Consider the following 15,780-nt stretch of genomic DNA (forward strand, 5'->3'; position numbering starts at 1 on the left):
TTAATTAAATGGTTTACATAGACTTCCAGTCCAGTGAAGAAGCTGAAAGTCTAGACATTAAACTATTACACAATTAAATTTTTAAAGTGCAACTGTAATAAGTTCTACAAAAGAAAGGTATGTGTGCTATGAGGGCTTAGGAAAGGAGCATCTGGCCTAGACAGCAAGTTAGGGACGTGATTACTGAGCTGAGAATAGAAGGATGAATAGAAGTTAAATGGGTGAAGAGAGGATAGAAGAATAGTGGTAAAATTAATTGATTTGACAAACATGTATAGAGCCCTTATCAAGGTGCCAAGCGTCATAATAGGTAACTGTGGTCCACAGATGAATGAAACCTGGTCTGCATGTTAGGGAAAAGAATAAGCTGAATCTTGCTAATGGCTAGCTATGAGAATTTGATTATTAATTTGCCCAAACCTCAGCATCTTAATATGTAAAATAAGAAAATAACATCTATCTTGCAGGATTATTGTGAGAATTCAAAATGTGCAAAGCCCTTAGCTCACTGCCTGTCACATAAGTAGCAAGTTTTGTAATGACCAGACCCAGTCAGTATGACATAGTGTCAGAAGCTCTGTTCATGGTGTTCAGAGCTCACCATTTTCCATCAGACTATCTGGGTTCAAATTCCAGATCCAACATTTACTAGCTCTATGACCTTGGGCAAATAACAAACTTTCTAGTCTTTAGTTTCTTTATCTGTAAAAGGAAGATAATAGAAATACCTCATAAGTTTCTTGGAAGGCTCAAAGGAGGTAGGCATGAAAAGTGTGAAAGATGGCTAAATAAGTACCTAGCCTACATATTCTGTATGTTCAAGGTGCTGTATCAGCACAGATAAATAAGCAGTAAATTATTTTTGGTTTTATTCTTCCTGGATAGGAGGGTGAAGCTAGATAAGGCCAAAGACTTCATACAGAGAGTCTTGTTCTAGGCCTTAAAAAATGAATAGGTGTTGAACAAACAGAATGCTGATAAATTTGCCTTGCTCAAGCCATAGGGCTGCAGTTTGCTATTGTGAGAGCAGCCTAGGCCTAAGGCTTAAGGAGAATATTTTAAAAGACTAGTGAGTTCATTCTAATAAACATCTTCTCTCCATTTGCTGCCATGAGCTGGAAGGCAGGGTGATGTGGTCGGTAACAGCGTGGGCTTTGAAGTCAAACAGACATGGGTTCTAATCCAGTCCCTTCTACTTATAGCTGTGTGATCTTATTACTTTTATTACTTACTCTTACTTATTACTTACTATATTTCTCTGAGCTTCAGTTGATTAATCTTTAAAAAGGAAGTATTAATAGAGCCCTCTTCATAAAATTTTTATGAGGATTAATCAAGATTATGCAGGTAAACATATTTGGCACATAATATTCAATAAATGTTAGCTATTATTATTATTGATGCCTCATTAAGGTTATGCTGGCATAAAACATTAGAATTTGTTCAGTGTATGGAACACAAGGGTTTGCCATATCACCTGCTCAACAGTGGGATATCCAAAGAAATACCACAAACCAAGTGGTGAGTCCCTTTGTGGCAATGATTGCAGGTATTTACCTTTGTGGGCCCAGTAACTTTGAAAATTATACAAAGTTGCCCCCAAAAATTATTGAATAAATTAATGAGTTACTTATTTCACTGGTTGTAAAATAAAGGGTTTTTTTAACTTACAAACATGAGGCATGCTTCTATAAACAATCTATAAGTAAATAAATACACCTGTAGTTTCACCATCAATGGAACAACCATTGTTAATATCTTGATATATTTTTTCCAAGACGTGTGTGTGTGTGTGTGTGTGTGTGTGTGTGTGTACATATATGATACCTGTGGGGGGGTTCATAGCATTTAAAATAATTATATACATATTTAATTTTGATCAGACCATAACAAAGCTTTTTCTCAATTTGTCATATGAGCGTTTGCTTTGTTTTATTAAATAGGCTTCACAAACATGATTTATACATTAGATAACATTCTATAAGGATGTGGCATATAATTTATTTAACTATTGCCATATTGTTAGACCTTTGGTGTGTGTCAAAACTAATTAATCTTCAAATATAAGTTATTTGTTACCAAATTCAGTGATTTCTTAACCTGTAGGGGCTATAAACAACTTGAAAACCTAATTATTTAAAAAAATATGAAACTCTGTACCATCTTCCTTATAGAAGAAAATTACAAACACATATTTACATAAAATGTTGCCTAGAATTTCAGGAGACTTATAAACTCCATGAAGCCCATCAGTGAATTCCTGTCCCCAAGGCTTCAGTCAGAACCAATGATATCAAATATGTTAACACGAAGCAGAACAAAAAAGTTAAAGAACTTTAACATAACAATTGTGGAGAAGTATAATCTCTAATATACTGCTTACTACAGTACATTCGACTATTTTCATAATACAGCTCAATCCCAGTTCATTCTTATATTTTAAATAAGTCTAGATTCTATATTAACACTTCTGTACAACTTCCATGAACTATACTGCCTCATGTGCTGTATTCTTATTATCCTTAGTGACAGAAAGCTTCTACAGGACTCCCAGTACACTGCCTCTCCTCACTGTGAGGTCTTACATTCTAGAGAACTGTGCCATTACTGGATCTATTCCTGCTCCCCTCCTCCTCTGTTGCTCCTAATTGTCTTACATACCATTCCATTTGAGCAAATATACAGCATGACTGGTAACACAGTTATTTAAAGGAAAGAGATCATTTTGTAATTACACCAAAAACAAACTCAACAAACTTAAAATATACTGCAGCATAAAGACCAATAAACATAAAAGAGATGTATTCACTCTTTGGGGTCATGTATATTTCAATCTCAGGATGCAAGGTTTTTTGTTTTTTTTTGTTTTTTTTGTTTTTTTTTGCGGTATGTGGACCTCTCACTGTTGTGGCCTCTCCCGCTGCGGAGCACAGGCTCCGGATGCGCAGGCTCAGCGGCCATGGCTCACAGGCCCAGCCGCTCCGCGGCATGTGGGATCCTCCCGGACCAAGGGCACGAACCCGCGTCCCCTGCATCGGCAGGCGGACTCTCAACCACTGCGCCACCAGGGAAGCCCAGGATGCAAGCTTTTAACTTGGCCTTTGTGTAGTTCTAACTAAGGAAAGGCACAATCTTTAATTTATTATCTTAACTTTATGCTTTGTCTGATAAGCAATTTTTAATACCAAGTTTGATTCTATACACCGTTTTATAGTTTCTAAAGAATTCTGACAGGTTCTCAATATAAAGGAGAAAGCTGTTTTGTACTTTGTGTTTGTTGTTTCCATCTGTTTGCTTCTGAAGATAGAACAATTATTTATGTGAAGATAGAACAGTTACTTATGTGAAAGCTTGTATGAAAGAGCATGTACACATGGCACATGGAAATTTGTTTATGACTGTGTGCATTTGAAAAATCCTAAGTCATTATTAGAATCCAAAGAATGATGGAAAAGAAAATTTTGAAAACAACTCTAAGAATTTACATTAAAGACACTTCTTTTTCTGCCTCATAGCTACATCATCCCTCTCAAGGTTTCCGCTTTGGAACTGTCCGGGAAAGCAGTGCTGAAGATTATGTGAGGCAAAGCTTCCCAGAGATGCATGAGTATATGAGAAGATACAATGTACCAGCCACACCCGATGGAGTGGAGTATCTGAAGTGAGCGTCAACCTCTTGCATCCAAAAAGTTCTCAATGAAAAAGAAGTCTTGCTATTGATGTAGTGTTTGTCGGTTTTTTAAAATGATAGCTAAATATATCCATTGTGTGCGCAGTAATATCTCACACCATGTGAGATCCAGGAGGCAGTATGGAATAAGTGTGCATTTAATTATGTGACCTAGTTTACTAGTTCCTGCACAGTCCCAAGTTGGCCGTAGCTTTGATCAAAGTGCCAGTGCAGTCATTAGAGTAGCAGATGGTGGGGGAAGTAAATGTTGGTTCGACATCACTTGGGAAAACAATGGTGCTGAAATGATCAAACACTCAGGGAATGTGGCCAGAGGACAAAGTGCCCCAAAGCAACCCTTTCCTTCACAGTGAATCTCTAAGCATGTGGACTGTCTCCTCTTATCACAAGGAAGTGGACTTTATCTTAGAGCTTTCCTGTAGAAAGAAAATAAGATAAAAGGCAATGATTCCCATGCCTGCATCCTTCTCATTGGCATTTATGAGAAGCAATCAAGAGCAATCACATTACCATGGCAGATTATCAGAGCCTGTAATTCAGTGAAGCTGAATGCAAAAGAGGTTGGTGCAGTTATGGGTCTGCTCATCTAGTCTGCCTGGGAGAAGGGGATGAATGGCTCCTGATAAGCACCACAGCATGCAGGCAAGCAGTCCTCTCTCTCCTGCCTGATGGTCTCAGGACAATGACATACATTCAAACTCCAGTCCCTAGAATTGTGCAGCACCAGGAAACTGTTTTCTCTATTGTCAAACACAATAATATCCCCAAAGGACAACAAGACTTGGCACCTCAAACTTTTTTTTTTTTTAACATCTTTATTGGGGTATAATTGCTTTACAATGGTGTGTTAGTTTCTGCTTTATAACAAAGTGAATCAGTTATACATATACATTATGTTCCCATATGTCTTCCCTCTTGCGTCTCCCTCCCTCCCACCCTCGCCATCCCACCCCTCCAGGCGGTCACAAAGCACCGAGCCAATATCCCTGTGCCATGCGGCTGCTTCCCACTAGCTATCTACCTTACTACGTTTGTTAGTGTGTATATGTCCATGACTCTCTCTCGCCCTGTCACAGCTCACCCTTCCCCCTCCCCATAATCTCAAGTCCGTTCTCCAGTAGGTCTGTGTCTTTATTCCTGTCTTACCCCTAGGTTCTTCATGACATTTCTTTTTCTTAAATTCCATATATATGTGTTAGCATACGGTATTTGTCTTTTTCTTTCTGACTTACTTCACTCTGTATGACAGACTCTAGGTCTATCCACCTCATTACAAATAGCTCAATTTCGTTTCTTTTTATGGCTGAGTAATATTCCATTGTATATATGTGCCACATCTTCTTTATCCATTCATCCGATGATGGGCACTTAGGTTGTTTCCATCTCCGGGCTATTGTAAATAGAGCTGCAATGAACATTTTGGTACATGACTCTTTTTGAATTTTGGTTTTCTCAGGGTATATGCCCAGTAGTGGGATTGCTGGGTCATATGGTAGTTCTATTTGTAGTTTTTTAAGGAACCTCCATACTGTTCTCCATAGTGGCTGAACCAATTCACATTCCCACCAGCAGTGCAAGAGCGTTCCCTTTTCTCCACACCCTCTCCAGCATTTATTGTTTCTAGATTTTTTGATGATGGCCATTCTGACTAGTGTGAGATGATATCTCATTGTAGTTTTGATTTGCATTTCTCTAATGATTAATGATGTTGAGCATTCTTTCATGTGTTTGTTGGCAGTCTGTATATCTTCTTTGGAGAAATGTCTATTTAGGTCTTCTGCCCATTTTTGGATTGGGTTGTTTGTTTTTTTGTTATTGAGCTCCATGAGCTGCTTATAAATTCTGGAGATTAATCCTTTGTCAGTTGCTTCATTTGCAAATATTTTCTCCCATTCTGAGGGTTGTCTTTTGGTCTTGTTTATGGTTTCCTTTGCTGTGCAAAAGCTTTGAAGTTTCATTAGGTCCCATTTGTTTATTTTTGTTTTTATTTCCATTACTCTAGGAGGTGGGTCAGAAAGGATCTTGCTGTGATTTGTGTCATAGAGTGTTCTGCCTATGTTTTCCTCTAAGAGTTTGATAGTGTCTGGCCTTACATTTAGGTCTTTAATCCATTTTGAGCTTATTTTTGTGTATGGTGTTAGGGAGTGATCTAATCTCATACTTTTACATGTACCTGTCCAGTTTTCCCAGCACCACTTATTGAAGAGGCTATCCTTTCTCCACTGTACATTCCTGCCACCTTTATCAAAGATAAGGTGTCCATATGTGCGTGGGTTTATCTCTAGGCTTTCTATCCTGTTCCATTGATCTATCTTTCTGTTTTTGTGCCAGTACCATACTGTCTTGATTACTGTAGCTTTGTAGTATAGTCTGAAGTCAGGGAGCCTGATTCCTCCAGCTCCTTTTTTCGTTCTCAGGATTGCTTTGGCTATTCGGGCTCTTTTGTGTTTCCATACAAATTGCGAAATTTTTTGTTCTAGTTCTGTGAAAAAGGCCAGTGGTAGTTTGATAGGGATTGCATTGAATCTGTAGATTGCTTTGGGTAGTAGAGTCATTTTCACAATGTTGATTCTTCCAATCCAAGAACATGGTATATCTCTCCATCTATGTGTATCATCTTTAATTTCTTTCATCAGTGTCTTATAATTTTCTGCATACAGGTCTTTTGTCTCCTTGGGTAGGTTTATTCCTAGATATTTTATTCTTTTTGTTGCAATGGTAAATGGGAGTGTTTTCTTGATTTCACTTTCAGATTTTTCATCATTAGTATATAGGAATGCCAGAGATTTCTGTTCATTAATTTTGTATCCTGCTACTTTACCAAATTCATTGATTAGCTCTAGTAGTTTTCTGGTAGCATCTCCTCAAACTTTTTTTTTAAGAAAGGGAAATAAATAATTTTATGGGACATAGGGGCTCAGTGTTTCTCAAGAGCTGTAGTAATCAGCCCCTAAAACAATTTTATGGACTAAGCTAGAGTCTAGAAAGGAAGCCTTGTATTCTCAGATTTGCAGAGTTATATATAGTGTTGAAGCGCTATGAAATGGCACTTTCAATTTTGCAAGAACATTAAAACATTAGAGTCCCTCTCTGACACAGAGTTTAGCGTTCCTTTGCCTCCCAGCTCCTCCTCTTTATCCTCTCCTTTAGGGAAATTCATGGCTGAGAAAAAGAATAAGATGTCAGGGAGACAGCAATGGCTCCCCGCTAGATAGTAATGGCTGACAAACTGGGCACTTATGGCAGTGTGAAAGGGTGAGATAAGCCACTGCTGCAGTCTGGAGTTGCATTCCACTCAGGGTATTCACTTATTCTGGAGGCTTCATCTAGAAGGCCCAAGTGCTCAGAGTTGGCCCTTCTCTAGCCTGGGGAGAAATTGTTAGGTAGGAAAACAGGCACAGATGAAGGAGCTGAGTTCCAAAAGAAGCAACTTGTTCATGGAAATACAGCTAGCAAGTGGCAGGGTCAGGACTAGAACCAGGTCTCTAGAATCCAACCACTGCTGCAGGCTAGTCTGGAAACCAAAACCGGAAAGTAGGTCCTTGGTGTTCAGAAAACAGTCCATGTTTCAGCAGCATCCATGTACCAGATAGCATTTGGGTGCATGTGAGAAATGCAAACTCTCAGGCCCTGTCCCAGAATCTGCATTTTAAAAAGCTCCCCAGGTGACTCATAGATTGAGGTGAAATTGGAACAGAGCTTATCATCAATGCCCTCTGCCTTCTTCTCTCTGGGCTTCTCTCAGATAAAGCCTATGCTCTTAGCCACCACTCCAAACAACCAGTCTTCAAGTTACCCCCTGACATTCCAGTGCCCTGACCTGCAAGCACAACCCTTGGAGTCGCCTATAAAGACAGGTTCCTGTGTTAAACCTGTCCCTCCCCTCTCCCATCAGAATTCCCCTGGGCTTCATCCTACTCACTTAGGGCCCTGCTTTCGGAGGTAACAGTATTCCAATAAATTAATCCCTAATAAAGTATTAATTACTTTTAGTATGTTTATATGGTTTTTGTGGTATATGTGTTATTAAATGAATGCTCAAAAAGACAGCATGATTTTATAATGGGAGAAACAACTGTAGGCCATGGCCGTGCCAACTATAAGGATGATTCAACCAGTCTAGAAGGTCCTTATACCTGGATCAAACACTGCCACTTCCTCACCAGTGACTCAGGGCCCCATGGGAGTCTGTGAGCTAATTGCTTCTTGCCTTACTATGCAATAGACACCTGCCATAGATAACTTCACTTTGCAATTCGAAATCATGAGGAGTTATTTAGGGATACCACTGAGATGGACCTCAGGAAATACTGGTTAGAAAAACTGAGCCCTAATTTTTTGTATTGTTATTGCTGCCACAAATATTTGCAGAGTATTAGTAAATGGTAACTTGTTCCTGTGTAGCTCACAAGGTACATTCTGGTCCTGTGAGAGTCAAGATTTGACTGGAGAAGCATCTTTCAGCTTGACTTTTATCTTACTGCCAGGATTCCGTTAAGGTTCCTCATCTTCAGCTTCCAGGAGACAGTTCTTATCCCCAGCTCTTTTAGAAGCTTCCCACAGCTCTGGACCTGGGAGGTGTTTTTCATTTTGGCTATAGTTAAACATAGGCCTCACTGTAACTTAAATTCAATAACCCTGGAAAAGGGATTTATTTTGAAGTGCCTATTTTACCTCCTAAAAGAGTAGAGAGAGGAAGCAATGGTCATTGGCACTAAGAAGGGATGTTGACCTACTTAATGTGTGTCCATGTGTGGCTCAGAAAAAGCCATCAAAAAGGTACTTGCTGCTCAATGATGAATCTTAGAGATGTCTAAAGGTGTCTTTCTCTTTTAGATTTTTGATGGGTCCTAGCCATGTTCTCCTCTGAGTTTAGAAGCTACTGCTATGTATTGAATTCCAACAGCCTCATTTTTGGCTCTAAGAGAGGAATGACTGGACCCAGATGGGATAGAGAAGAGTTGTTCTCTTTGCTAAGCTGTTTGGACAGCACTGAGGGTCAGAAAGCCTTTATTAAATGGATATATGTCCTATATCTTTCCAAAAAAAGTTTGAGGTAGCTGAAAACAAGAGTCATTGCATACACCTTAAACATTTCCCTTTGAAACTCATCTTCCCTTGCCACCTTTGTAAGTGGAGCTGAGCCAGTGCTGACTGCCTTCCTTGGGACCATCTCTGTGCCTATGTCCAAACACTGGGGAGAACACATGAAGGATGCACAAGGATGTCTGCTGGTACCTTGAGCCCAGCCTACAGCCGACTCACTGATATAGTCCAGAAACAACTGCCTTTAAATGATTTTTGCCTGAACTGCCTCCTGGGATGGGAGTGAAACATGAATCTCTGGAGATATATTAATAAATCAGATTACAAAGATCTATTACATATGCTTCCCATTCCATTTACTGAACACCAGTCTATGGACTTTAAAGAGACCTGAACTCCCTTTTCCCCAAGAGTGCTGGATCTCTTATTTGCACTTCCTTAATACGTACTCCCAAATATGAAATAACGCCTGATCTCTGAAGAATATGATAGTGATCATGACAGAAAGAATTAAAAATGTTCACACAATGATTAATGAGACCCCCAGCTCCAACACTTACTGGCTATGTAGACTGGATTAAGTTACTTTGACTCTTTGAGCCTGAATTTTTCCATCTGTTAAAATGGGATACTACCACCCCCCTCAAGGTTATTATAAGGGGTAAAATGTATGGAGAACAATAAATACAATGCTTACACAAAGAAGTCATTCAGTTATTGTAAGAGAAATGAACCTTGACTATTTACCTTCCCATTCAATTCATAGTCGCTCTGGTTTTGTTGTTGGATTTAGAAGTAATGAAAGAAACTGGTAGATGAATCCACTGGAAAGATGCCATGCTCTCTTATAAGAGTGTCTGCTTCCCCTGGTCTATTCTCTGCAGGTCAGTGAGATGTCAGCAAGGCAGAGCCAGCAGCTGCCCAGCTTGTACTGCCCTTATTGTCCAGGTTTCTGTTCCCTAAACAAAAGCTAGCTGTCAGCCTTAGTGTTTCCTGTCTATTAATGAATCATTTTTCACTTTTCTTCTCTTCGTCTTAAACATAGGAATGATCCAGAGAAACTAGATGCCTTCATCATGGACAAAGCCCTTCTGGATTATGAAGTGTCAGTAGATGCTGACTGCAAACTTCTAACTGTGGGGAAGCCATTTGCCATGGAAGGTATTAATCAGTCATTCTTGATTCACTTTTACTCAGAATGTGCTCAGTTTGCCAACCTAGCAAGTCACAAATGCCAATGTCAGAGGCAAAGAGCTATTCATCTTCCCTTGTTTTCATTTTCAGCTCTTAAGCACTCAGCTATTAAGTTGCTGAAGTTAGGTATTTATTTTCTACCTACTCCACAAACATATTGTTATCCAATTGTTAGAAAAACAACAACCAAAACGCCATTGTTATCCAAACAATGTTGCTTTAGATATCTGGGAGTGGTGACAGTATAATAAATAGGGAGTCCAGTTTTAATTTAATCTGTATTTTCTAATGTCCAAATCCTGTAATGAATCTGATGCTAAAACTAGAATGATTGCATTACAACTGGAAGGACCCCAGTGTTGATTTAATCCAGTCTACTCAGTTTTATCCACAAGAAAACCCAGAGACATTTTACCACTTTCTCATAATCACACAATTAGATGTTAATATTGGAATTAGAATCCAAATCTCATGGTCCTTAAATAAATGTTTCCACTAGTTGAAAAATAAGTAGAAAAAAAGCAACGTTTGTGGTTTAGTAACCTCTAAGAGTCCTAAAAAAAACCTTGTTTGGGACCTTGAGTTTGTCTTTCTTCCCACTGGCAGCAAATTTTTGCTTTCAATTTGGTCAACCAATCAATCAAACTTCAGGACCAAAGAAAGACTGCTTTGTCAGTAGCTCCTTGCATCCTGGACAACAGTTGATATATGGAGCTGGTAGTTTGAACCAGCAAATTTCACATCTCCCAGTTCCCAGCTTCCCTCCTCTGACAGTACATGCTGGTTCCCAAAACAAGCCATACTCACTTGTCAGAAAGCACTTTGACTTGAAACAATCCCACGGGGGTGCCCAAGTTCTATTTCCAGAAAACTATACTTTCCTATATGTAAATTAGTATATCGAGACTATTCAGATTCCAATTCCCCAACCACAGTTGGTCCCTGTCTCCCCTAAACACAACAGCAAATTTTTTACTTCAGTCTTCGTTTTTGTGATGAATGAGAATGTAACAGCTGATGCTGTTTCTTCAAGCCTTCTCCTAAGAGAAATCAATCCCCTCTCCAGGCAAAGCTACCTCCACCTGAACCAGGAATTGAACTCAGGAAGAGAGAGATTTAGTGGTAGGGATCTTCTATTAAGATGACAGTCTGACACAAGAGAGAGGAGATATGGGGATATATGTATACGTATAGCTGATTCACTATGTTATAAAGCAGAAACTAATACACCATTGTAAAGCAATTATACTCCAATAAAGATGTTTAAAAAAACATTACCATCGACCCAGCAATCCCACTACTGGGCATATACCCTGAGAAAACCATAATTCAAAAAGAGTCATGTGGGCTTCCCTGGTGGCACAGTGGTTGAGAGTCCGCCTGCCGATGCAGGGGACACGGGTTCGTGCCCCAGTCCGGGAAGATCCCACATGCCGCGGAGTGGCTGGGCCCATGAGCCATGGCCGCTGAGCCTGCGCATCCGGAACCTGTGCTCCGCAGTGGGAGAGGCCACAACAGTGAGAGGCCCACATTATCGCAAAAAAAAAACCCCAAAAAAACAAACAAAAAAAATGAGTCATGTACCAAAATGTTCATTGCAGCTCTATTTACAATAGCCAGGACATGGAAGCAACCTAAGTGTCCATCAACAGATAAAGAAGATGTGGCACATATATACAATGGAATATTACTCAGCCATAAAAAGAAACGAAATTGAGTTATTTGTAGTGAGGTGGATGGACCTAGAGTCTGTCATACAGAGTGAAGTAAGTCAGAAAGAGAAAAACAAATACCGTATGCTAACACATATATATGGAATCTAAGAGAAAAAAAAAAAGGTCATGAAGAACCTAGGAGTAAGATGGGAATAAAGACACAGACCTACTAGAGAATGGACTTGAGGATATGGGGAGGGGTAGGGTAAGCTGTGACAAAAGTGAGAGAGTGGCATGGACATATATACACTACCAAACATAAAACAGATAGCTAGTGGGGAGCAGCCGCATAGCACAGGGAGATCAGCTCTGTGCTTTGTGACCACCTAGAGGGGTGGGATAGGGAGGGTGGGGGGGAGGGAGATGCAAGAGGGAAGAGATATGGGAATATATGTATATGTATAACTGATTCACTTTGTTATAAAGCAGAAACTAACACACCATTGTAAAGCAATTATACTCCAATAAAGATGTTAAAAAAAAAAAAAGGATGACAGTCTGATGTAGCAGGCCACAAAAAGAAAAGCCAAAGAAGAACTAGAAAACCAAAGAACATTCATTATATAACCTCATTTTGATGTAACAATGGGAAAATTCCCATTTTTTGTGGCATCTAGGGATATGGAAGAGATGTTACTTTTTTTTTTCTGTCCTAGATGCACTGGGTAATTGAGGTCCCTTTTGCCAATAGCAGCTGTTAACAATGAATTATTTGTAGTGGGCAAAAGAATGAAGGACTCTAGTTTCCACCTTTGTCTTAGGGGCCAACTCTATCTTGTCAAAAGGCAGTGGTGAGATGGCTTGTTTGCCTCTGCTAGACCCCAGTGCCAGATGCCACACAATTAACTCCCCACTGGTTTCCTGTTTACATTTCCATCTGTGCTCCTGAGACTTGGTGTCTTGCAGTTCCCATCATCCCCAGATACCACATTGTTTTCAAAGGGGACAAATACAAAATGGTGCAAGGAAGTGCTCTCTCTGCAAGAGAGCAGAGAGACTACAGATTTGAATACAGAGAACGCTCTCATCATTGTTGGCTTATTCTAAAAAAACCATTGCAGGTTTATTCTGGGTGAGGTGCAAATCAGAAATTTTAATTCAATACTGCCTCTGTGAACAAGTTTACAACCTAAAAGCAGAACTTTGTAAAACACAAAGGGAGGACACGTATATTAAAAACAACATGATAGAGATACTAGTAAAAGTCTTGATTGCTGCTTTTAACAAAAAAGTTAATCTCATAGATTTTTATGGAATATTTCTCTCTTCATGAAATTTTTAAAAAATATTATATGCTTTCCTTTAGCAACATTTAGAATTTGTGAACTTATGAAAATGTGGACTTTATTATTAATTAATTAGACTTCATAGGCATAAATATATCATAAAAGCAATTTATGAACAATTTTTACCCATTTAGCTTACAGGAATGTTTCATATGTCTATCTGTATCCTGTCATAGGACCTAGTATAATGCAAAGCATATAACAGTTATGTAATAAATGATGTATTACGTATTATATAATCATTAGGTTGTATTTGAAATAAGTACCTAATTCACTTATTGTAGGTAATCAAAAGCACCCTGAAGGTCTGCATACACTTTCCAAAATGCTTAAATGACTTTGGGAACTTAGGAAAGAAAACGGAGTCCATTGATTCCTTCATGCTGAATATACATTCGCTCTCTGTAGTAACGACATTATATCAACTCGGTGTGACTACTGAATACCCCTCCCAACTTCACCATCCTGCATTTATTTAAGGCTTAAAGGTCAAGTGGGACAAATGAAAGATAATAGTCCACACTGAGTTTGAAACCTTTTTGTAAGTCTTCAGTGCAGCAAACCAAAACTATTAAGAATTCAAGAGCATGTGGAAAGTCTCTGGTCATATTAAAAACCATACACCAGGGACAAGAAGACATATTGTGTGCTCTGGAAAAAAAGAAAGTGTTGAGATAAATGAATACATGTCCCAAATTTATGCATTGGAGTTAGCTGACAGTAAAGGTCAAATGAGAAGAAAGAGTAATGGAACTGCACAGTACTGATTTGTGACCTTTCTGCTGAAGACTCTGCGTGTTTTTGAGTTTGTTCTGTTACTTGCTTTCCACTAATTATTTAATACAGTGTTTGGAGCACTAGCTCTGGAGTCTGAGTACTTGGGTTAGAATAGAGTTTCTGTTACTAACTGTGCTACACTGGGCAAGTCACTTAATCTGTTCTTTAGCTTCTTCATCTGCATAATGGGTTTGTGAATAGTACATCTATGACAGAGTTGTCGTGAAGAGTAAGTAAAATAATGTATGTTAAGCATGTACAAGCACACAGTAAGTGCCCAATAAATTATTATTATTCACTATATTGAATTAATAGATTGAGACCAAGTCATTATAAATTATCCTAGGATAGATAGCGTTCGTATATCTCAGCTTCTCACACATACTTCTCTCTCCACTTTGATGTGCTGGGGGTAAGGGAAACCCATTTTTAAAGTCTCCTTTAAGGTTAGGACTATTCCAATATGTTCTCAACCATTGCCCAGCAGTAGCTAAATACGGTATTCCAAGGCCAGACCGTAAAACGAAATTAATTTTTCTTCCTGAAGTCTTTTTAACCCTATCTAAGATCTTATTTTAAAAATATCTATTTTCCAACCACATTTCAGGAAGATTTTTGAAATCTATGAATTTCTAACTATACATTTGCTAGCCAAAATATATTTCCACCACTCTTAGCTGAGTAAAGCTGATTTACCCATGGGGAAAAGATCAGAATTCTATTCTGAAAATTGTTCTCTTGGGCTATTAAGCTGCATCCAATTTCAAGGGTGCCTGAAGCCTTCATCTCTAGGGTTGAAGGATTCCATTTTGCTTCATCTATCAACCACAAAATAGTCAACCTCGTCTTTATTGCAAAGCCACGTTTCTAATGATAATGAAAGCAACTCAGGCTGCTAAGTTGAGTCAGCAATTTAAAAATAAGAATTCTTTGACCAATGAACACAATCAAATTTGAAAAGCAGCTGATAAAGAGGACAAAAATGGTTTTACTATTTTATGTTTCTGAATAAAATTGATTTTTATGTCTTTTAACACGTACCTCTTCTAATTGCCACATAACTTTGTTTTTCTGTTTCTCCCCTTGTTCCATGTGCATAGTTTGTTTTAGTTAGATAATAATAATAATAATTTATGCCAATAATTATTAAAATATCAAGATTTAATATATGCATTAACATAGAAAATTTTAAAGAACAGGAATCTATTTTTAGTGGTCAATTACAAATTAACCTTGACATGATGGAATGGAGTGATTTAATATTTATTATCTCCTATGTAGCAATTTTTTATAAATGTCTCTGCAACTTCAACATAGCTTTTTCCCTATGGCAATTTTTATACTTTTGTTGTAGTGCCAAAATTCTATTCTTAGAATATTTAAATTTATCGTAAATATTAATTTCCAATTTTTAAACTTTCTTATCATGCATTTTGGTCTCATCTATCCAAAATACCACTATCAAGAATCACTCCAAGATGCCTTCTCTCATCCTTTCATCTGGTAGCAAACTCTCTCCTCATAACAACCGTTTTCTTCATCCTCTTCATTGCATCTTTGTCATTATATTTTATGTTTATTGAATTTATGACTCACCTCTCTTTTCTTCTCAAGCAAAGTTCTATAACATCCTACCATGCTGTGTAGTTATTTATGTATGCCTCATCTCCCCTGTGCCACCATGAGCTTCATATGGATAGACTTCGTGTCTAATTTAACTTGGTAAATTCCATAGCACTTGGCAGAGTGTCTGGGACAGAATAGCATTCAACCCCTATCTGTGGAATTAATGAATAGATGAATGCAATAAATGCTTATCAAATGAAAACAATTCTGCCATGATTACAGTAACCTGTGCTGGAATTACTGGCTTTAAGGGGATTTTTAGGAGAAACAATATAGTCAGGGAGGGTCCTTGCTAGTTAATTTCCTCATTTATGTACAATCATATACCAATTGGGGCTGTACTTACACTATATTTATACAACTTATTGAAAAGTTTATGACAAAATCTGCCCGTGAATAATATATATTTGTGTCTGTTGAATTCAAACCACCAGTTTAGATGATT

The 15,780-nt window shown here is 38.3% G+C and overlaps 1 protein-coding gene across 1 annotated transcript in view; it reads left to right on the plus strand.

The window, feature by feature from the left end:
- The window catches only part of GRIN3A (glutamate ionotropic receptor NMDA type subunit 3A), a 151,923-nt gene that overhangs the window by 98,047 nt on the left and 38,096 nt on the right, over positions 1–15,780 (plus strand). Inside the window, exons 4-5 of the mRNA XM_060013356.1 lie at positions 3,516–3,661; positions 9,783–9,898. Coding sequence (XP_059869339.1) covers positions 3,516–3,661; positions 9,783–9,898 — 262 coding nt within the window. The remainder of the gene's footprint in view (positions 1–3,515; positions 3,662–9,782; positions 9,899–15,780) is intronic.

This window comes from Delphinus delphis, chromosome 6 (assembly GCF_949987515.2).
Source record: "Delphinus delphis chromosome 6, mDelDel1.2, whole genome shotgun sequence".
In the NCBI taxonomy this organism is placed as follows: Eukaryota; Metazoa; Chordata; class Mammalia; order Artiodactyla; family Delphinidae; genus Delphinus; species Delphinus delphis.